The sequence below is a fragment of the Drosophila sulfurigaster genome, chromosome X (genome assembly GCF_023558435.1).
Source record: "Drosophila sulfurigaster albostrigata strain 15112-1811.04 chromosome X, ASM2355843v2, whole genome shotgun sequence".
NCBI classification, from domain to species: domain Eukaryota; kingdom Metazoa; phylum Arthropoda; class Insecta; order Diptera; family Drosophilidae; genus Drosophila; species Drosophila sulfurigaster.
In genome coordinates, this window is record NC_084885.1 from 2,090,135 (window position 1) to 2,114,338 (window position 24,204).

Below are 24,204 nucleotides of genomic sequence, written 5' to 3' on the forward strand. Positions count from 1 at the left end.
TATACCTTACCTATCCTCGTCATACTATGTATACTAAAGATAAAAAATTACGTATACTTCATTTGCTGAACACACTTTACTTCCTTACGTATACTTAATGTTCTAATCGTACTGCGTATACTGTATATTCTGAACATACTTTGTATACTTAACATACTAAACATACTGCGTATAATTCATATACCAAACATACAGCATATACTTTACTTGCCAAATATACTGCAGACACATTATAAATTAAATATACTGCGCGCACCTTTATACTAACTATGCAGTAGTACTTCATATATACTGTGTACAACTAATGCACTTAATATACTGCGTATATTACTATATACTTTAAATACTAAATAAACATAGTGTGATGGCAAAACAAATAAAAAACAAAATATAGTGAATTTAGGTTGTACCACGTCAACTTTATTCGGTGTGAATCCGCTTTATAATTGAGCAGTCAAATCAATACACACAACAATTTGTTGAGTCATCGGCCAAACTTCTGCATGACATCTATACCAAGAAAAAAGCAATAAAACATCTGTTAGGCCCACAATTTTTCCCACCACATTTAAAATAATTTAAACTCGAGACTATTTATTTGATTTATCAGTTGAATATATCAAATAAGCTGAAGCTCAGAGAAGATATGAATATGTATGTAGACACCGAGGCCGAAGATAGAGATATCCATAAATTCTAGGTCCTTTTATTTATAATCTTCATATCTCAATCCTCTTTTTTTGGTTGCTTATGCACATGATTTGTTTATGTTTGTCATAGATGGAGTCTACCACGATTGTCGCTAGCTCAAGGTTTTCTCCGAATAGATTCACAACCATTTAAATATGAGAGAAAATTCATTTTGAATTTATGACCAAGAAAAAAAGAAGTTCGACTGGGGGCTAAATGACAAGTTAAAGGTAACAGATATTGACTTTAAATGCTTGTTTTTTCATTCAATTTGCAAGAGTTTTGTGTGTGTTGCAACTTTGCCAATTGATTCGGCACTTTATCTGCCGCTTAATTGATTGGGGTGAATAAATGCAACAACAATTGCAACAAGAATAATAAAATGAACGAAATATGCATTTTATGAATATCATTTCTCACAGACGTTTGCTGTGTGACTCTCTGACTCTCTGTTTTTTTTTTTTTTGCTGTGTATTCCGGGCAGGCCGAGTGCCGCAGGCTGCCAGTTGTTGCCACAGCGTCACAGATACCGTAGAGTTGCAGCAATTAAGATATGACACTCTACATGCACACACGCACACTTGGACATGACAGTTGAGTGGAGTGGAGTGTGCGTCCCTCTCATATATACATATATACATATATGTTTATATATACTATATATAGTATGCTGTGTTGCATGCAACGAACTATGGCAGCTTTCGATTGTTTACGGTTATGAGAAACAGCTTATGCCTTACGTGCCAGATCTTTGCTTGCTTGCCGTTTGCCGTTTGCCACTTGCCGCTTGCCGCTTGCCAGTTTGCCAGTTTGCTACATGCTGCCCAACCAAATTGTATTTCATAAATGCAGCACGAGGATTTTGCAATTTTAATTTGTTCAAAGTGCACACGCACACATAAAACGGACAACGAAACAGGACATCAGACAGGATACCCCTGGACAGCAAGCAAGCACACTCCATCAGTCACTCACACATAGACACACACACACAAACACGTATGGTCCAGTCATGCATAAAATTCTTTGATTTTTGCACGTTAGTTGAGTTTAGCATGAAAAGTGGCAGCTGCAGGCCATCATCAGCAAATGGCTAGATGGATAGCCAGCCAGCCAGCCAACCAGCCAGCCAGACGGCAGTTGCTTGAAAATATGCTTAAATATGTTTTATACATTTTACTTTTCTCTTTCGTTTGCCTTTCGTTTCTTTATTTATTTTGTGTGTTGTCTGCAGCCTAATTGTTTTGCATAATCATAAAACTCTGGCAGACTTACCCATGTATGCTACGTATTATATAATTTGAATGTGGTGGCACATGTCGTATGCGTAATGCGCGACCATAAACATAAAAATAATCAACGCTGTCGCGTCTGCGTCGCACATCAAAAACTTAAATGGCAAATGTTGAGCTCAGCTCAGCCAGCTGCCGCCCACCTGCCCCAAAGTTTGGCAATTAAAATGAAGGCTGCCAAAAAAGCAGCAGCAACGAAAACAGGAACAGCAACAGGAACAGTAAAGTCACCACTTAGCAAGTGCTCCATTGAGCAATCAGGCAGCAGTTCAGTCAGTTAGTCACAGTGGCGTAAAGTCCGAGCTTCGAGTTGAGTTGGTCATTTCATATATGCTAGCACTTATTTGTGCAGCTGATGAATTTGCACAGTGATCGGCAAATACAACATGCACCTCAAACCAAAAGCACCTCAAAAAAAAAAGAGTTGAACTCGCTTTGTATCATTAGCAGAACTGTGAGCGATGAAAGAGATGGGAGAGAGAGAAGCTCGCACAAAATGTCAATTTTCCTGTTGACTTCGCCTGGTCAAAGCACGCCAACAAATTTATGAAGCCAGAAAGGAATCGGCATCGACACAGAACACAGAGTGTTACAAAGCGCCATTATTTTTGCGTTCGATCAAACAAAATTCGAAAGATTTATGTGAGCCGCTGCTAGCCTAAAAGGCACACACATGGCATGAAGCGCGAGAGAGAAAACATCAGCCAGACATGACAGAACAAGACAGAACAGGATAGGACACACACGACTGTGGTTCTGCCCACAAATGGCACATTCATTCATTCATTCAGTCATTCATTCATTTGATGTCCTCGTCCTCGCCGGCGTTGGCGATGGCGATGGCGTCGTAGTGACAATGAATTTATGCACAGCTCCTCTGAAAGGCAGTTTCGAGGTGGGCGAGCTTGTTGTAAATTTTCTTGTTTTTCGCACACACGCACACACAAGAGAGAAAGAAAACCGCAAAGGCGGCATTGTCGAGGTGACAGATGCCACAGGCCATTCTCAAGGATCGAACACACACACACACATTTTGTGCGATAATTATCAATGTGTCCGACTGTCAAAGACATGCTCCGGCTCCGAATGAAGCCTTGACGACAACAGCAAATTCGAGCTGCTGGCAAAACTCTTTCACAATTCATGCTTCAATTGTTAAAGTTCGTAGAAGAGAACTGCAATGATAGCTATTAAGCAGCGATGTAATTTGATAAGAAGTTTATGGCATCTCAACCAAATTTATAAGAATTAAGAGATTTACATTTATTGTAAATTTCCCTTACTGTGATTCAGATAAAAGAAACAACTTTTTTTATAAGGTTTAATGTTTAATTACATATATTGATATTTTATGTGTAGTACACTTTTTCTAAAATGGGTCGAGCAACGACAACATAACTTAGAGACTCAAACCTTAACTCAACTATGCGCGTCTTTTTGAGCTTTTGCAGTGTTGAATTTTATGATTTGTCTTTAAATCAATACTTGATATTGTTTCCGATAGTCTTGCCGCTTTTTATTTTATACATCTCCACACATTAATTCATTTAAAAACAATTTGTTTATGAGAGTATAGTTTTTTTTTGTTTTTATACGCGCTACCCATAGAGTAGAAGGGTCTTATAATTTTGGAGCGTGGATAGTTTTGGTATATTTCAGTATTTTTGATATATTTTAGTGGTATATATTTTGAATTTTATACTATTTAATATACCAAATATAGCAGTTGGTGTGTTTTAGTATTATTGTGGTATATTTTTATTTAAAGAATAATATATTCAAAATGGGTAGTGTTTTTAGTAGTAGTAGTTTTTAACAAAGATAAGTTCTCTTTTCCATGAATTTATTGCTTAGATAATATCACTTTAATAGAGCTTGTCAAAGTTGCAAAAGAGGGTATTCACTATGTATTAGAGTAATACAAATTCAAATCTAGTTCATGTATTCACGTTTATTTTTAATTATGCTTTAATCTTACATGCATATTTAGTAAAGTTCTTTGCCTACAATATCTGAAAGTCAATTGCGTAGGTGTGAAAAGTAATCTTTGAAAACATTATCATTGCAAATTAATAGAATTTACGCATGAACGTAAATAACAAAATACCAGCAAAATAAAGTATTTTGGGTAACAGAGGATAACATTTATTTTGGCCAAGAAGTGGACTGTGTGGGGAAGCGAAGCAGATAACTCATTTAATCTATGATGTACACAAAATGGGCCAATGTGAAATGAAATACAATCATTAATTCCGTTATGCCGGTGGCAAAACCCCAAAAAGGAAGCCGCCACCATGGCCCATCAACTGGGAGGAATGTTAAGTTGAAGTGGCAATTCCCGCCACTTTTGTTGCCAGTTTCCAGTTGCTCTCATAGTTTGTGGTGCGGAGCCAAAGTGTGGAAAGACGCTTGTTAGGGCATTAAATGAGCAACTCATTTACAAACTCAAACAGCGCTCATAAATTCAACTGAATATCATGAACACAATGTAAATTTAAAGTTCAAATCGCATTAATCATTTTTCGCAAACTGTGCAAAAGGGTGTCGACCCTTCCTCTCCCCTCCTTTCCATTCCCCGCCGTTACTTGCTCTATTTAATGTGCATGTGGTGAGGAAGGGTGGGGAGAAAGATACCTAAGGAAGTGTGCCAGCAAAAGCAAAAGCAGCTAGGAGTCAGGAGACAGCAGCCCATTGCCTTCTAAACTAAGTATGGCATAAAGCTCTGAGAGACAAGACACTTGGAGACAACTTTGCCACACTTCCCCACAGAGTTGTTGGAAGATGTTGGCGTTGCAAGTAAAACCGGCAGTCGGTTGTCGCTTCTCTGCTCTAGAGAGAGAGAGAGAGAGAGAGAGAACGAACAAGAGAGAGAGATAGAGAGTTGTGAGTCGGCAAACGGATTTGATTATATTCGTAAAGCCACAGGCCAAAGACAAATGCAACTGTTGAGTCGCCCTTTTGCCCCAATGATGCTGGCTGACTCCTGTCAGCCTTTTTCCTTTTCGCTACTTGCTGCTCGCTGCCTCGTCTCGACTTGCTTGCTGGAACATGAAGTACGAGTATTGCAAAAAACTTTTACTCCAACTCCAAGACACGAACTTTGTTTGGTTAGGCTCGGCACGACACGGTTTACGGAGGGGGGAGGGCGAAAAGAGAGCAAGTTTCATTTGGGTATTGCTGAGAGCAAGAGTTACTCGCAATTTCAGTTGCATTAATCATCAACTTGTTTGGACCACTGACTTTCGCAGACTTTTATTGACTGTGGTCCTGACGTTCGCTCACCCGCTGCAACACTGCACTGTGGGTGACCATTTTCTATTACATTTATTTTGTTAGGAATTTGTTAATACATAAATCTGTTATAGGTTACTATGCAAATTTTAGAAGTTGTGTAAGAAATAATTTGATATGGAATTAATAGATAATCTGGTATGTTTTTAAAGTTTATTTTTTTCTAGTTTTTTCGGTATATGTATATACCGTATATAAATTGACAATCTGGAATGTTTTGAACTTTATGGTATGTCGATATACCATATATAATCCGTGGTACATTTTTTTGGTATATACCATACTGTTTTGCTCTCATTTTATATGGTATTTATTGACATTCTTGTAAGAATTAAATCTTATTGTATATTTTGAAAGTAATAGTATGTCGATATACCAAATATAGTCCTTGATATATTTTTGCATTTGTTCGGTATATTTACATACCATATATAAATTGACAATCTGGTATGTTTTGAACTTTATAGTATATCGATATAACATATATAATCCTTGGTACATTTTTTTGGTATATACCCTACTGTTTTGCTCTCATTTTATATAGTATTTATTGACATTCTGGTAAGTTTTGAATTCTATTGTATATTTTGAAAGTAATAGTATGTCTATGTATACCAAATTTAGTCGTTTTTTTTTGTAGTTTTCGGTAAATGTACCATATTTTTTTACATTCACAGAAAATTTGTGTCATCTAGTAGTAGTCTCTGTAGCTTTCTTACTTATTGTAATAAAAGTTGTTAACTTTAAGGAATCAATTGACAGTGTGGTATGCTTTGAATCTTGTGGAATATTTTGAAAGTAAAGTGGTAAAGTGTCGATATACCAAATATGGTCTTTGGGATACTTTTGTGTACACAAAGTGATAACTATTTAATTTGTTCAATTTAGTGGAAGAATATACTATGAACATTAATAAGTGAAGGCAATTTTTACTAAATGATAAGAATCACATTATTGAAATGTTGAAAAAGTTGAACTTAATAAAAAAGGAATAGATTATACAATTTTCAGAGCACAAAATCCAGTACTCTGAATAATATACACACAAAAGAATATACAATAAAAACTTTTTGTGTTCTTAATACGTATATGGCTGTTTTAACAGATGAAAAAATATTATCGGGTTAAAGAAATGCAAAAAAAGTAGCTGTAATAGCACTTTCACTTAAGTTAAATGCTTTTAAATTTGCTACGGAAATGTGCATATTTATCCCACAGTGCATTGGCTGCACCGTCCTCAATCCACATGTTTTGGCTAACGCGCTTCTAATAGACTGCAGTTCACTTGGCTGAGCTTTATAAATTATCAGCAGTAACCAACTGACTTTGTATGGTCACTGCATGCGGTTTTTGTGTGCCCATAAACATGAACCCATAGTCCGTCCCCTCCACTCTTTGTGTGTGTGTGTGTGTGTGTGTGTGTGTGCATCTATGCGAATAGACCGCAATAGTAGCTCACAAATGAGACCACAAAAGTCACTTTAAGTGTGTGCCACACACACACAAACTCGCACGCAAGTTCCACAAAGTGCGACCAGACATCGCATTTAATGTGCAAAATATGCTGTGCTGCCCACAATATTAAACATACGCAATGTGGAACAATTAATTAAATTCCAAAATCATTTAATTACATTTTTGCCACTGCATTTCACTTTCACTTTACTCCATTGAAAGTCACAAACTTCGTCTCCTACAAATCTTACAACTATCAATTATCAATAAGCGAAATGTCTGTACTATGTATAATTTACCATGAATTATGAATATGTTAATGAATTTCAAATTGACAAAAGCAACATACACAAAAGTTTCAAGTTATAATTAAATTATGCATTTCACTTGCTCACATTCGTAATTTGTATGAAATTGAATGGGCAACAAAAAAAAGAAGAACGAAAACAATTGCATAAAAAGTGATTCATAGTCCCTGGAAATTAAATTATATTACATAAGTTGTTTTACATAAGAGCTTAAATTAAAGTATTGTTTTATATGCTGTTAATCTACAAATTATCTTTAAAGTGTATTTGGTATAATATTTAACCGCTTTAACATCTTTCATCAATATTGCAAATTTTAATTTCATTACTTAAATGATTCAACTTCCGCCTCTCTAATGAAGTGCAAATTACACAAAGCCAATTTGTTTTAACCGAAATGCTCGACAACAAAAACTTGGTAGCAACCAAAAAACAAAAAAAAATAAAGCTGCTCGAAAAAAAACGGAATATTTGTATTTGCATTTTTTTGTCGGCTCGATCTGCATTTCATTGTGAAGTGTTTTTATCAAACCAATTCGTGTTAAATTGTGATAAGAAGTACATTGAACATGAACTGACAAAAATGCGCAGATTTAATTAAAATATAGATGTTGCATTTTTTATTCATACACATACTTATCGTACATACTGTAATCTACCTTTTATCTTGGTACAAATGGATAAAGTGGAAGCCAGAACGCGGCGCTCTTTATGAGAATGAATTTCAACAAAGCTCCGTTACAACCAGCTCAAACAATATTTTCACTTTGAAAAACTTAATTCGACGTTATATGTTGTTTTTCTTTTTGTTTGTTTTTTTTTTTTCACTTTGTGTCGAAATTATTGTTGTTGTTCCTTTGTCTCTATGCATGTAAGTAAGTGTGTGTGTGTGTGTGGGTTTACACATCTTTTTTTCTTTTTCTTTTGCATATGCTTTTTGTGTTTGTGGCGCATGCAAATTTTCTATGTGAGTTTACACTGACATGCGTAAAAGTTATTGTTTCAAATTTTTGCACTTTCTATTGGAGTTGGGTCTAGTCTGGCGGCTAGTCGACAATCGTCGAACGATTGCTTCTGACACACACACACACACACACACACACACACACACACACACAATATGTCTGTGCGTGCCATCAAAAAAAAAAGTTAATAAAAATTTGCATTTCAATTGCAGACTAGTAAAGGCGGTTAGTTTTTTCATCACGGCGTTTTCCAATAGTCCCACTTTTTTGATAGTAATAATAACTTGCTATTTGATTCTCGTTTGTATTTTTTCAAGGATAGTATTTCATTTTTTTTTGCCAATTTCATATATATTGAGCTAGCTAGAGTTACGCAGCGCTTTCTTTGATTGTCAACAAATGTTCATAAACTTGACCAATTATTAACAAATTGTTTTAGCATTTTTATCAATACATATATCCTTAATAGAAAAACAAATTATGTTCCTCATTGAAAGAACACTTTTAAAGCTTTCACCAAACAAAATTGAAGAATTTTTAAGGACTTTTGAATTAATAAAGATGTCTATCGAAGACGAAACAAATCTTATCGCAAATCACATAGTTAAAAATGCCATCGAAACGTTGCAAGCCGAAACCAAAGAAGCAACATTTTTTGTATAGCGTTAACAAAAAAAAAAATCGAGGAAAAAACGAAGAGTTTTGCAGACAAGATACACACACCCGCACACCCAAAAAAAAAGGAGAAAAAAAAACAAAAAATTGAGGAAAATTCTACACACAAGGCCAAAATCTCTTTGAGGTGAGGCGTAAAAAATTGCAGCGCTGTTATGCAGCAATGTGTGCTGGTTTGTGTTTGGATTTGTGCGAGTCTGGGTTGTAGAGACAAGTGCATGTGTGTGTGTGTGTGTGTGTGTGTGTGTGTGTGTGTGTGTGTGTGTGTGTCTGGTAAAACAAACGAAAGATGAAACTACAGCTGGGCTAAAAATTGGCAGCCTTTGTGCCTAGTTAGAGTTAGCAGCAGTTACGCAACCAAACCCACATGCCGAGCTAAGGCACTGACAAACAGCTGACTAACCAAACCTCGCTTCCCGCTGTTCTCTCTCTCTCTCTCTGCTGTTCTGTTGACCATCACCTAAAATGTGGTATGGTAAGGAGTGGTGAGGGGATGAAGAGGTGGCGGCATGAATGAAATGTAAAGGAAATGCTCACAAAAGCAATGAAAATTTGATTTTATTACAGGAATTTTGATTGGTTGCATTCGGACAATGCATTGAAGCTAACCAGCTCACTCAACAAAACCAAAAAAAACAAGAGAGGCAACCAAACACACACGCACACACACACACACACCCACACACCCAGACACAACAAAAACAGGCAACCAACCAACAGACTGACTGACTAACAACATGGATATACGCACACAGTGTCGAGTTAAATGCTTAATTTGTGCTATATAAAACGCTTTTAAATTGCATGTGGAGCATTTAATAGGCAATCAGGCAAATTAGGACGAGTCGAGTTGCGTTCAGCTGAAAGAGTGAACTGAATATTACAAATATTCTGTATGTTTGGGGTCGTGGCAATAGGTTCTACACAACAGCTGTTGCTGCCAATTAAGTAGCACTTTTAATTTTAATTAGCATTCGACGAGCAGAACGCGTTAATTAATGGACGAAATAAAAAATCAAACAAGAAAGCTACTTTCGAGTGTACACGACTGTGAAAGCAAACATATCAAATTAATATTGTAAAAAAAAATTGAAATATACCAAAGCATATATGTATTTAGTATATTCAAATACTATTACTTACAAAATATGGTATCACTTTCAAAATTTTAAAAGTAATAAGATTAAAAATATACCAAATTTTCAACCATAGCTATTTAGATCCGACTACAGCAGCCATTTTTCAGTATTAAATATTTTCTTAAATAACTTTTACAATTGTCATCTGATTACAATCAATATGTTGGGAGACAAAAATGCTATACTTACTTGTGTATGTATTGAAATAATACTGACAAAATTCTGAAATATATATTTGTTATATTAAAATACTATTACTTTTAAAATATATTTTTTAAATATTATCCAGTTCAAAATATACCAGATTGTCAACAAAATCAAATAATATCTGACTGCAACAGCCATTTTTCCCAAATAAAAAAAAACATTTTGTATATCCTTTGTGGGGAGATGTCTTCTTCCGCCTGTTACATTTGCTGGAGACATAAAATGAGAATACCCTTCTACCTTTTGGGTAGCGGGTATAAAAAAACTAAGGGATAAACAAGTCAAGAGGCCCGCTAGAGACCAAATGTCTCTAAATGAATTATAATGCATGCAATAAATAATAATAATAAACATGCCCCCACGCCGCCGTCACACGCATAAATTGTGCTCCACAAAAATCCATTAATTTGTAAATAAATAAAATATACGCTGAAGGTATAGTATAATTAACGGCACTTGTCCACTCGTGCCATATTTGATGGAGTTATGTGTGTTAGATGTTTACCCCACCTTTGAAGCAAATAATCATTGCAAGAAAGTATTAAATTACATGAATGCATGTTTTCATTTGAAGGGACATGAAATAAAACTCTTTAAATACATTTAAAAGGTTCAAATATTCAAGAACTTTATCGAGTTTTACTTTATAAGCGTCACTCAATTGTTTTCTATCTTTGGAAATCATTTAGTTGAGATGTACATTGGATTAACTACGCATCATACTAATAGAAGAGATCGATAGTCTTAAACCATTTCCCTCCTTATTAAGTCTCTATTGCGGACATGTATGTATCTCTTGAAATGCCACAAAGCACTTTCAATTCTATCAGCAGCATTTCTGGTTGCCAAATCAAGACATCTATTGAGACGCTGAAAAGCTTCCAGCTTGGACAAAGCTGAATAGATTTAATCGACTTAATAGCAATGCCTTCGTGCATACACAGAGAAAATATAGCAAAGTTGATGTATCTATGCGTTTTCATGTGCCACAAACTAATGTTTATAAATTATAGTGGTAGTCACTAAAGTTTGATTTTATTATTTCTGATATTAGTTTTTTTTTTTTTGAGTTATAACTATTTTGTGGAAAGGTAGTTGTTTTTGTATTTATGTGAACTTGTTTCTCGTGAAGAATGGAAATTATTTTTTTTGTAAAACTTATTAGAAAGCAACAATTGAATGTACTTGACTGTGAGATAACTGCAACGTTTCATTTTGAATAAAATCAAAACAGTGCGGTATTATACTTTGAAATACACCAAATTAAAAAAAATACAAAATAGTCAAAATACCAAAGACTATATTTTGTATATCCATATTCTATGATTATAAATCTACCAAAATAATACATATTATGATACAATAATATACTAAAATGTACCGAGGGCTATATATTGCATAATATTACTTTTAAAATATGAATATATTGTTACATATTGTTAGTTATTTATGAAATATTTTCTAAATTAATATACCAAAATATTCCAATTCCCAAGTAATGTATATGGTATATTCATAAACTATTACTTCACACTCTACCGTATTGGAGATTTTCTTGAAATATTCAAAATTAGTATACCTAAATTACTAAATTATACCAAAGGATATATTTGGTATATCACTATTGTAATACTTGTAAAAAATACTAAATATTCCAAAAATACTTAAAAAAAAAAAACATACAAAATTAATATACTAAATGATACTAAAATATATCAAAGGCCTATTTCGGAATATACCAGATTGTGAAATACTTTTGAAATATACAAAATTAATGGTAAATTACACCAAAAGCTATATTTGGTATATTAATATCCTATAAATTATACTATACGATGTTAAACATCATTAATTCAAAATAATGTATTTGCTTTTGAACTTTGTTCGCTGTATAGCCTTTGGCCTACTATCATGTATTACTCCACGAGATCTAAGAAGTTAACGATAACTATGAGAAGAACACTCTGATTAATAAGCAAATACTATCGATAGCAAAGTCAATGCTTGGTATAAGCACACAAAAGCCATTCGCATAATCTCATTGAAGGGTTTAATTAATGTACGGGATTTCTGGTTTTCTTTTGTGCAATTAGTGTGCAAATCAACTGTCAATATGGTGAAAGCAGACACACGATGCAGCCAACATATAGTACATACATATGTATACATATGTATATATTGCCCACTATTGCAGTCGAGTGTGTGGCTATCTAGTTGCCAAAAGTATTTGCCTCTTGCATTCGCACGCACACTTTCCCTCGCTCTCTCTCTCTCTTTCTCGTTCTGACTGCTATCAGCAGTTGTGTTGCAGTTGCAATTTTTACTGCAATTTGTTGACTTATCACCAATTGTAGCTTTTTGTGTGTTACACAACTTGAAGCCATGGAAAATAATTGTGTAATTTGACTTGCACAAGGCAATTACGTTTAACACATTGCGTATACGACATGTTTACTTGGTTACTTGACCAACTAAATTTGGCATTTGAATTTCTTTTAAGCTTTATTTTATTTTATTTTACATAGCAATATTTTAGGACTTTTTCAGGCTTCAATGTCATACTCTGAATTAACAAACTTCGCTTCGGCCATCCAATCCAACTGCATCGAGCTAATGAACTCGATAAATTGAGCATATTTGAAGTGATGTGCATAGGGATAGACAACGTGTGGCATGTGATATTTGCACATTGGAAAGTAAATCCAGCGACGAGGTGACTCCTGTTTCCTGGCCAGTGCTCGCTTCCCAAAGCCCTCGCTATCCGTGTCCGTCTCCTCGTCACTCTGCATATCCATGCCTATAAAGGACATGGCTTCAGATAAATGATTTTGTAATATGCGATCCTTGCTAAACTCCAAGAGCACATAGTCTGGCGTATTGATGTCTTCGGTTGCCTTGCCTAGCGTACCTCCGCGTAGAGAAAACAAAAATCCCATTGGCATATAGATGAATCGCAGCGACTGCATGACTTCTTGCATATGAGGCAGACGATCTTGGGTTTTGTGGAGTATCCAACGCACTGCCGCATACAGCACTTCAATTTCCGAATTGACACCAAGTGTGGTCGCCTTAAGCAAAACAATCAACTGTTGTGGCTGAAGTTTCACGAAATCCTCGCTGGCGACAAGAGGCAAGAAATAGTTGCGAACGCGACCCGCCATCAGAGGGCGGAAATCATCAAGAAGGCTCAGATTGCCGGCACTCGCGAACAGATCAAATGCCGCCCTCTCGCGTATTTCGGGATCACTCAAGAGATCCCACAACTCCATCTCTAGTGTATCGATTTGCAAATATTTGGCTCCTTGCATTGCCTTGACCGAATGTTTCTTTATGATCGTCTTCTGAGTGCGCATCCATCTGTAGATCGCGCGAAAACCTTTGGGCGGCACATCGCGTTCGTCGAGCATAACTTCAATGATGTTCCTGTTGAGTCTTTCAAACCACTTCGAATAAACCTTCAGCAGTCTGGGTATGCAATCGAAGACATGTTTTCCAATCTCCACATGCATATAGGCGCCATAATTATTTTCCAGCATCTCACTAGCAATGTGTTCCAATGTGATTTTCGGTGGTGCAATTAGCACTTGGCCCTTGTCTTCAGGTGCTTTCATATATGTGAAAAACGGTCGAAGAGGGACACGAATATTTTTATTTTCAAATCCATTGACGTAGTCTTCATCTTTGAAGGTTTTCCAGATTTTCTGGGCTGCTGCCAAATCAATGATTTTATATGATTGCGACTCCATGGGTTTATAGTTCATTTCATTGAACTTCCAACTTCGCGATTTATCCCCAATATTTTTGCCATCAATTGTCGTCATCGTCATTTCAAGTGAGAGACTCATGCCATCTTCAGACAAGTATACACTTGATGCTGTATCTGTTGATGTATCGATTGTCGTAGCCTCGTCTGTCATGGTCAATGTATCAGTTTCTGAATACATACTATTTGTTTCATCTTCTTTCTGAACTTCTAATGCTCTAGGTATTTTAGATTCTTTCTGCTTACTATTTGTTGCATCTTTTTTCTGTACTTCTAATGCATCAGATGCATTTGGGAAATTATTCTCAGATGACTTGCTTGCATCAGCGTCATAAAATGCATTCGAACTTTCGCGTTTCTCCAGTGTTCTGGCCAGTTCAATGTCTTTCACTTTAGCTTCCTCAGCTTCAAGTTTGGCCGGATCAAATTGAACGGTCTCTTTCTTTTCCGTCACTATTTCGTTTACCACTTCCAAGCCGAGAGCCTCACAAATTCCACGACCTGCTTCCCACATATGGGGAACATTTATCGAAGTTACTGCACAAATTTTTTGCTGTTTTCCCGATTCTGTAATATCTTTTATTGCTGGAATTTGTTGAACTTCTTCACGGTTTATGCTTACGTTTATATCATCAATTATTTCAGATACTTTAATTGGGTTTTCATCTATTGCCTCATTCGGTTTCGCTGTCTCAATTGTTACTAATGAAGCAGTTATTTTAATTTCTAGAGCTTCTTTACTGAGCTGTTCCATATCGCAGTCGTCAGTCGTTTCAGATTCTTCAGAAGTTATTTCATCAATTAAATCGCTTGATTCAGATACTTTTGTTTTAGCTGCATTCCATATAATCGACACTATACTCTCATTCGATGAATTGCTCGATTTGCTGGAATCACTTAAATCGCTTGAATCCATTTCGGTTTCCTCTTTAAATATTTTAATTTTTTGTTACCTTTACTTTGGTAATTGTATTTCTTTCAAGTTATTCACAATTTGCAGAAAAATATTTAATTATTTTTATACGTCCACAATTTCTTTACGAATTGTCTGAGATAATGGTTGAAAAGTTATATGCCTCCCAACAACAATAGCACAGTTTACTGCGTTTCCCATTTGAGGTTTAAAATCAACATGTGTTATTAAAAAATTCAACGAACGAAGTTAAATCTTTAGTACAGCGTAATGCTAGGAAAAGTTGAAAAAATAAATTGTTGGAAACCACGAGTGTGGTAGAAATAAATTTGTGATTTTGTTTTTCATTTATTCATAAAAAATAATTAATTTTTTTGCATCAATGAAATGAAATGACTATAATATACCCGCTACTCAAAATATTTATATGACTAACTGGGAGATCACTAATAAAGTATAAAAAAAACACGTTAAAAATATACTAAGTATAGGCTTTGGTATATATTTATAATTTGTGGTATATTTTTGGTGTATTAAAAAATGTTTTTATTGAAAATGAGTAATAAATAATATTCTAAAAATATACCAAAAATACTGAAATATACTGAAGATATGAAGATGATACCCTGTATATTCTTAAAAAATGGAAAATGAGTAATAATCCCATATTATAAAAATATACCAAAAATATTCCACATGTATACTAAAACATACCAAAGCCCATTCTTGGTATATCGGTAATCTACTTAATTTAAAATTAGCACACATTTATGATACCCTTCTACAACATGGGTAACGGATATAAAAATGTACTTTTTCTATTACCTTTTGCGGGTTCTTTTTTCGATGCATTTTCTGGCATTTTTTGCATTCCCTTCTCTGTGATTTTTCCGGTACATTTTCTATTGCATTTTCTGCTGCTTCCCGATGTGGTTAAAGCGTGGTTTCTGTCAAAAACACCGATTCATGCCATAAAACATCACGAACTATGTAAAAAATTGCAACCGTCAAACGCTTTTGTGATATAAACAATTTTAGTATTTTTAAAAGAGCATCTAATTCATCATTATTAAATAAACCTCTTCCAATTGCTCACAACATTCGGACATGTGTGTCAATTGAAGAGTTCAAATGCTGCGCTTATCGATAATAAGTATTTCATAAGTTAAAGTTAGTGGCATACCACTAAATATAATTATATACATAATTAATAAATAAATAGTTAAAAAAAAAAAATACATAATATTTTTTGATCTGAAAACTATAAATTTATTTGCTTCTTATTGATAAGCACTTGGGTCTTACATCATATGTATATATGTACGTGCCATCAATATGGGTTTGCTAACCTTAAGATTTTTATATATATTAACGCACTTTTTAGACCAAAAAAACTAAGACCCAAATCTTAATTTTAAATTTTTTTTAGTGTTGAAATTGATAATATTATTAGCGATTAATAATTTTCATGAATTTTACATCTTGAAGTCAAAAAATGATAAATATGTTAAGTACGCTCGCTGTTGAAAATAAATCTTAAATATTATTTGCATCGCATGAAAACAATGATTTAATAATTTTTTATTTTATGTTATTTTATATTTCCGCACAAGCAGCCAGTTTAAAGATTGCAAGAAGAAGAAGTAGGAAACACATGCAAATAATTCCGATCTATATTTGATATTTGTTCATGATATTCAACAATTCATTACCATATGTATATTTAACACTCATCACTGCATATTTTAGTAATTAGTTAATCAACTTTTAGTTTTTTCTTTTATATTATAATACTCGAAATCGGTGTAAGGAGTAACTACAATTGTTGTTGAGCTGCAAGCAACTGAAAGATTTCATCTCCATGCATCTGAAATCTCATTTTAGCTTTTGTTTTACTTTTTTTTTTGCGTTGTTACTGTCTACATGAAGAAACATAACTTCTCGTTGGGTTTCGTTATCGTTCCATCCCAAAAGATGGCTGCCAGCACACACACACACACGCAAGAAGAGCGCTAAAATGTCGCCACTTTTAAGCTGTTGTTGGCGATGTTTTTTGTTGTGTGTCGCTCTCGTCGTCGCCTTTTGAACGTAATTCTCCTTCTGCCCTTTTTTTTTCACTCGCTCGCTCGTTGGTTTTTTTTTTCTTTGTTTGTGTGTCAAGTTTGCCTGTTGCTCTTGCAACTGCGGCAGCTGGCAGCCAACAACGACTCTCAGACTCGAAGACCCTCAGACTCGCGAGTCGCGTCTCTTCTTGGCGCACAAAATTATTACTGATGTTGTCGCTGTTGTTGTTCGTTTGTGTGTGTGTGTGTGTGTGTGTGTGTGTGTTTTTGGCCGCCTTTTTATTGTAGTAGTAGTGCATTGTGTGGCATCTTTTGTCTGGTGCATGTCTGGGCGGCAAACATTGTCCAAAAACAATTGCGTTGCTTTAATTAAAAAGTTAAATTTGTGCCACTGCCGGCTGGCTGACGAGCTGACGGGTTGACTGGCTGACTGGCTGCCTGGCCTATGAAAGTTTTGTACACGCAGAGCCACAACACAAACAGCTCAAGCATGCCCAGAATGGGGTCGACGACTCGGACTTGGTTGCGTTTTAGGTTTTTTTTTTGTTTTTTTGTTTTGTTGGGAAGGGGCGGTATGGTAAATCTTTTGCAATTTATACAGAGGCGGGGCATAAGATCCGCTTTTGGCAAGCTAAACTTGACATGGCTGGTGAAACTTCAGTTTTGGCCGAAAAACTTGCCGCTGTTGCTTGTTGCTAACGTTGTTAGCTGTCAACCGGAGACAGTTAGTGTTACCATCCCCCACCCCCGCCGCCATAGCCCGTGGCATCTTTAGCAGCCTGCCTCATCGACATGAACATCAGCACATTGTGAAGCTCTTTTGTCAGCCAATAACATTTTTGGGACCTGCGGCTCCTATAGCAAGAAATTATATTATGAAGCAAAAAGCTGGAAATTGTGTAAAGTATAAGGATACAGCCAGAAGAGCAACGGGACAGAAGGACAGGGGGACAGCGGGACAGCGGGACAGACAGTGGCCAGCCATCCAGCCAGCCGGTTTTGCTGTTGCCCTGTGGGCCGCACTCCTCGTTTGCGTACTTTTTGTCCTTGTGAATTTTAATTGAATAATGACTAAACGCAAAAACTTATTTAAAGTGCATAATTTTCTGTTGAATATTCACTCATCGCCCGAAGGCTGTCAATCATTTGCTTTTTATTTTATAATTTCTCTCCCTGCTCTCTCGCTCTCTTGCTGCCTCTATCTGGCTGTCTGTATTTGTGACAGTCGGGAATCTGTGTATTTTCTGGCTCGAAAAGATTAAAGAGAATTGCATAATCAGCGTGGCTAATCGGCAAATGTTTTGCGGTCGCCACCAAACTCATCATCGTACATCGCTCCCTCTTAGACAGTGAAACATTCGCCTCTAATTGGCATTACTCTAACTCTGACTCTGACTCTGATTTGGATTTAGATTCTGATTCTGATTCAGATTCTGATTCGGTTGGCTGTCATTGCTGCTGGCGAAAGTTTTCCAGCAGTAGCAGCTTTCAGCATTTTAAACAAAATTAACACAGAAATTATTTTAGTGCGGGGCAACTTTAAGCCGCTTATGCTTTTGCCCCAAACACCATTTCAATTTGGCTTTTTTGCTTGCATTCAACCAGCAACAACAACTACATCAACAACAACAACAACAACAACAATAAGTGCCACAAGTTCCAGCAACCAACGCATAGCAAACAGAAAAACACAAACTTTTTCCCCATGCCAATTTTGTTTGCACACACACACACAAACAATCTCCACCATCATTACCATCATCATCATCATCAGCATTGTCATTATCATTATCATCTGCATAGTCATTGTCATCGTCATCAACGTCATTGACTTTGAGGCTTTCAGAACTTTTCTTTTTCTTCTTTTTTTCTTTTTTGAATAGACACAATCGATTTACGACTCTGATCAACAAGCGACAACTAATCGTAATTTGACAGTTAACATGACTTTTAACAAACTCCATTTGATATCAACAGATCTGTCAATCATTGCAAAGTCTTTTGAATACTTCCAAGTCGAAGTGAGTCCCTTATATTAAATAATATTAAACTATCAATTGTTACAATCTTTCGAAATGTATTTGAAGTATACAGCTGCTTGTGTCCTGCCATAATTGCTTTGGTTGTTAATCTGCTACTACTCTGTACATTTTTAATGTAATATATGTACATATATATACTAAATACGGGTCTTTTTTTAGTATTTTATGGTAATCTAGTATACTTTGTACTGTATAATACATTTTGTATGTATTAGTATATTTATATATTCATGAATGTAGTATTTTTATATACCAACTATTTTAAACTATTTGGTATATTTTGTGTGTGGTAGTATATTTATATACCAAATTTCGGAATATTTTAAACATATGTCACAGTTGCTTTAGTTGGCAATCCGGTATATTTTGAATGTATTAATATATGTATACCAAATATCGTCATAATTTAGTATTTTTAATATATTGTATATTTTGGTACATATATAGCAAATATCGGTATATTATAATATCGAGCGAACTTGAGTGTAGCTTTCATACTCACATACATTCATATGTGAACATATTATGTGTTAACAAATTTAAACATCTTCCTTTTAGATGATCTGTCAAGTAAACTGTGTCGAAATTGTCAATTTAACAAATATTTAGATCGCGGTAAGAGGCAATACAATATTGAAGCATATGCTGTTCAAGTTTTGTTTCATCACTGAGGATATATTTTTGAAATTGCATTAGTTAGAAGTACATGAGCAAGCACACGGATCAATCGACGAAGCATGCCAATTAGTCGATAGCAAAGCTCCCAGCTCAAAGCAGCTACAACAATAGCAACAACCAAAATGGAAATGAAAACGAATACGAATACGAATACAAGTACAAAAAAGCAAAAGTAAATAAATAAGAATACATTAAAAGAAAATTTGAGCCGCTGTCAAAAAGGCAAAGGGATCAGTTCACAAAACAGAAAACCGACTACAACAACAACAACAACAACAACAGCAGTAATTCTCCCACCCCTTACATGAGACTTATGGAAGCTTTTAAAAAGTCGTCGACACAGAGACTAGTGTCGAGGGATGGGAAAGGTCGCATCCCCTACAACTCCCCATCTCCCGTCTTCGCCTCTTCTCCGCTGCCAATAGGTATGCATATAGACCATTCGCCGCCAAAAAGAAGCTAAAGGCTCTGTGCAAATTAAACGCTTAACTAACCATTAAACAAAGTTTTGCTTGTAGCTCTGCGGTTGTGCTCTTCTTCCTTCCATCATGTTGATGCTGCTTTTGGGCTGGATTGCTGTAGATGTTGTTGCTGTTGTTTTTTGGGGTGATGCTGCCGCTTGTTATTTTTAATTAAGCAAATTTTCGGCACAAACATAAGAAAACAACTAGTAGCACACTTAAAAATATACGCACAATAAGTGCACATGCGTGTGTCTCTCTCTGTGTGTGTGTGTGTGTGTGTGTGTGTGTGTGTGTGTGAGGGTCTATGTGTGGGAGATTAAAAATGGTTTGAGGGCATGTTTAGAAACATATTGTTAATTAAAAATATTTTATGGCAGTCAAAACTGGACAATACAAGCACAAATACCTAGTGTGTGTGTGTGCTTAAGTAAAACAAACAAATTTGTAACTTATTTATGGGCTGGGCCCGCAATGCACAACTAATGAAACAAAATGGTCTCATTCAATTGAAATGCACAAGTGTAAGCAAAGAAAATGTTCGAAAACACACCGATGAAGCACACACACACACACACACACACACACACACACATACACACACACACCCGTAACCACAAACTGGCTAATACTATAAAATGAAAAGCAAACACGCAAAAGCAACGCATGATAAAAGGGGTCTAAGCGGTGAGCGTCGTTTTTGTTGCCTACTTTCAGGCTGGGCCACATATGACTTTTGTTGCCTACTTTCAGGCTGGGCCACATATTATTTGCCAACACTGACTGACTGCCTACGTATGTATATACGTTTGTGTGTGACTGTGTGTGTGTGGGAGTGTGGGAGTGTGCACAACTACAACTGGAAATCGTTTCAACGGCTTGTTTATCTAGTTGTACATTTATTTGGCTAACTGCCTTCAACCGCAAAATGTTTTACCAGCCTCCCTTCCCTCCCCACCCCTCCTCTACTACCAACCCAAATCATTCCCCTTCGCCACTTAACAGCCCAAAGTCTTCACGTTGCTCCCTTTTTTTTGTAGTTGTTGTGTTGTTGTTGTTGTTGTTGTTGTTGGTTGGTGGTTGATGTTGTTATTGCTCTTTGCTTTGACTTTTGCAAAACATATTTGACGCTTTGGCAATTTACGTAAAATTTTACGAGGCTCAATTGTAAAATTTGCCATGCACATTTTATGACTTTGCTGGTCAAAACATTTCAACCTGCTGCATAAAAATAAATCGCCAAATCGCTTTAAATAAATAAATAAATTGGGCCAGAGAATACACACAGTGGCAGTGGCAATGTTAGTCACATTTTAATATGCATAGAACTCCAATAAACTATTGCAACTTTTCAATGCGAATCAGTGAATAAAATAGATTTCACAATTTATTTGCCATAAAATTGTGAAAGAGAGAACAAGCACATAAAACCCCATAAAATAATTAAATATTTATATGCGATAAATCGATGATCTGGCGACAAATACGACAAAGTAAATACGAGTAGTTGTGATGTGAATGGTGAATGTGAATGTGAATGTGACTTAATTATGTATTTCGGATGGAGCACAACATTATCGCTAATAACGTTGTCACAGCGGCTTCAAATGTGGTGGTCGAAAGCAATTTTAATTAGGGCTTAGACAGCAATGAAATAATCCATTCCATTTTTAAATAAATGCCGTAAACTTTGCATTCATTTAAAATCTGCCAAAATGCTGTAATTATTTTGTAACACACAACTCAACAAATTAAAGCAATACTTTTCATTAAATGAAACAAATGTTAATTAAATGGTTTCTTCGTTGTTATTGCATTAATTATAATATCACTTTCTGTAGGATTTGTACCTTTAACAAACCGATAAATGACTCTCGCTTCTGTCTCTTTCTTTTTCGTTGTTTCTTCTCTCATTGTTGATTCGCAATTCGCTTTCTCTCTCTCTCTTTCCATTAGACACATATCAGCGACGGCTTTGCATATGAAAAAGTTATTGTTGCAACAACTTTTTGACAGCTACATGAACATTTCGTTGTTGATACTTTTCCCAGTTGTTGTAGTCGTTGTTGTTGTTGTCATCGTCTGTTGTTTCTGTTGTTGGTATTATTACAGTACAGCATTATCCGCATTTCGCTTTTTCAAGCGTACTTAAAATTCCCTTTTCCCTTTTTTTTGGTATTTTCTCATTTTTTTCGGTACTTGCAGCTATTGTTTTGCATTTGTTGTGTGTACATTATGGCCCTGCATATTTTTGCATTGTCTGAAAGTGAATGAGTGTATGCCAAAAAAAATTGGTCAATCTATAGATATTTTAGAATGGCAATCAATGCGAACCACCGCGAACTTCTAAACTAAATTAATTTTAATAATATTTAACAGTTTATAACATTTTAATTACAAACTTCTAAGAACTTCTAAAGAATTCTATGTAATAATAAAAGATGAGTTTTTTAGAAATTCAGTTTGAGCTATATTATAAAATAAATAAACAAAAAATCTCTATGAAGAAATAAACAAATTAACAGTTTATATCATTTTTATGAAAGTGAACTCCTCAACTTCTTTCTGATCTCAATGCAGACTAGTTCAATAATCAAATTATAAAAACTTCTAAAGTAAATAAATTTAATAAAAAACTTAGTTGTTCTTAATATGTTTAATATTACTCATTAACTCTAATATTAAAAAAAAACGTTAATTCCAATTAACTCTAATAGTCTAATTACTTGACTAATCTGTGCTCTCACAGAACAAATATTTAGTATGGCTTTATCATATATGTATATTTATACCCGCTACCCATAGGGTAGAAGGGTATTATAACTTTGTGCCGGCAGGAAATATATGTAACAGGTAGAAGGAGGCATCTCCGATCAGCGTCAACAGCCGAGACGATCTAACCATGTCCGTCTGTCCGTCCGTCCTTATGAAACACTGGATCTCAGAGGCTATAAGAGATGGAGCTATAATTTTCGACAGCATTTGTTATGTTTGCACGCAGATCAAGTTTGTTTCAAATTCTTGCCACGCCCACTTCCTAACCCGCAAATCAAAAAAATCGAATAACAAGCGTAATTTTTAAGCTAGAGTTTGATATATACAATAATATTTATAGTAGTTATGATACCTGAAACTTTGGTTGTGATCAGATAAAAATTGTGAAAGTTATTAAAGAAATACTTTTGTATGGGCACTCGACTGTAGCTTTCTTACTTGTTATCTTTTGCAACAATACATTCTAATACTTTCATATTCAAGCCAAACTTATTTTAACAATTATTGCAACAAAACTTTATATTATCATATTCAAGCCAAACCTCAATCAAACTAACTTTATTAAATTTCTGAATCTCACTTTTCAACTTCATTTAAATTGACTTTTTGTGATTTCAGGTTTTTTATTATTTAGCATTTTTTATAGTACTAATTCTAGATTATTACAGCTACAGATTATATTATTCAATCCAAACCTCAATCTCACAATATGAGAATATATATTAAATAATCAAACTAATTTTATTGAATTTCGGAATCTCAATTTTCAACTTCTTTGAAGTTGCTTTATTGTAACTTTAGATTATTTTTATTTGGCATTTGTTGTAGTATTAATTATAAATTAATAAATTAAACCTAAACCTAAACTTATTATAACAATTATTACAAGAAAACAATAAATTATCATATTCAAATCAAATTCAAGTTCACAAAGTGTCAAAGTGACTTTATTCAATTTCTAAATCTCACTTGTCAACTTCTTTTAGGTTGCCATATTGTGATTTCAGGTTTTTTATTATTTAGCATATATTTAGTGGTATTAGTTCTCGGCACAAACTCGTACAGGGTCTAAGCAAGTTGAGCATGCCCAGCTGTTGGGTTTTTATGGTGCGCCCAAAAGTATGCGACATTGCATTCAGCAATCGGTTGGGCAGCTCGATTTTTATGTGCCATTTTCAATAAACAGACGTCGCTGTCGCAGTCGCTGCCGCTGCTGCTGCGATGCGTTTCTATCTTTAATTCCTTTTGTTGCCCGCTACAGCCGCTCCAAAAACAATCAAATATGGAAATTTTTCGGACCAGGCCAAAAGCAGTCGTTGGCAGTCGGTAGTCGGTAGTCGGCAGTTTGGCACTTTTGCAGTTGGTCGTTTGCAATCGCTGGTTGGTCGAGTAAAGAGGCTTGCGGCACACAAACACACACACACACAGAGGGTGTGAGAGAGAGAGGGAGGGAGATATTTCACATATGTGTGTGTGTGCTCCACATG

General features: G+C 35.3%; 1 protein-coding gene and 1 long non-coding RNA gene across 3 annotated transcripts; one reads left to right on the plus strand and one right to left on the minus strand.

Moving 5' to 3' along the window:
- Nucleotides 1-12,550: 12,550 nt before the first annotated feature.
- On the minus strand, nt 12,551-14,847 carry LOC133848839 (uncharacterized). 2 transcript variants are annotated; one of them, XM_062284539.1, is made up of 3 exons: nt 14,516-14,847; nt 14,071-14,443; nt 12,551-14,007 (listed from the first exon to the last, which is right to left on the minus strand). In XM_062284539.1, exons 1-3 carry the CDS (start codon nt 14,699-14,701, stop codon nt 12,566-12,568), a joined length of 2,001 nt encoding a protein of 666 aa, XP_062140523.1. In that variant the 5' UTR covers nt 14,702-14,847; the 3' UTR covers nt 12,551-12,565. The 2 variants fall into 2 exon arrangements, with proteins under 2 accessions (XP_062140523.1, XP_062140522.1); XM_062284538.1 differs by having other exon boundaries at nt 14,071-14,847.
- A 4,535-nt stretch (nt 14,848-19,382) lies between these two features.
- On the plus strand, nt 19,383-20,186 carry LOC133848623 (uncharacterized). Its single transcript, XR_009895283.1, has 2 exons — nt 19,383-19,906; nt 19,988-20,186. It is a non-coding gene; the product is annotated as an uncharacterized LOC133848623 (long non-coding RNA).
- The last annotated feature ends 4,018 nt before the right edge of the window (nt 20,187-24,204 follow it).

Excerpts from the sequence above, each read along its gene's own strand:
- LOC133848839 (XM_062284538.1), bottom strand. The coding sequence starts at position 14,701 with ATGGATTCAAGCGATTTAAGTGATTCCAGCAAATCGAGCAATTCATCG. Across the intron at positions 14,008-14,070 it reads GAATAATTTCCCAAATGCAT|CTAGAGCATTAGAAGTTCAG; the intron begins CTGATGCATTAG and ends AATCTAAAATAC.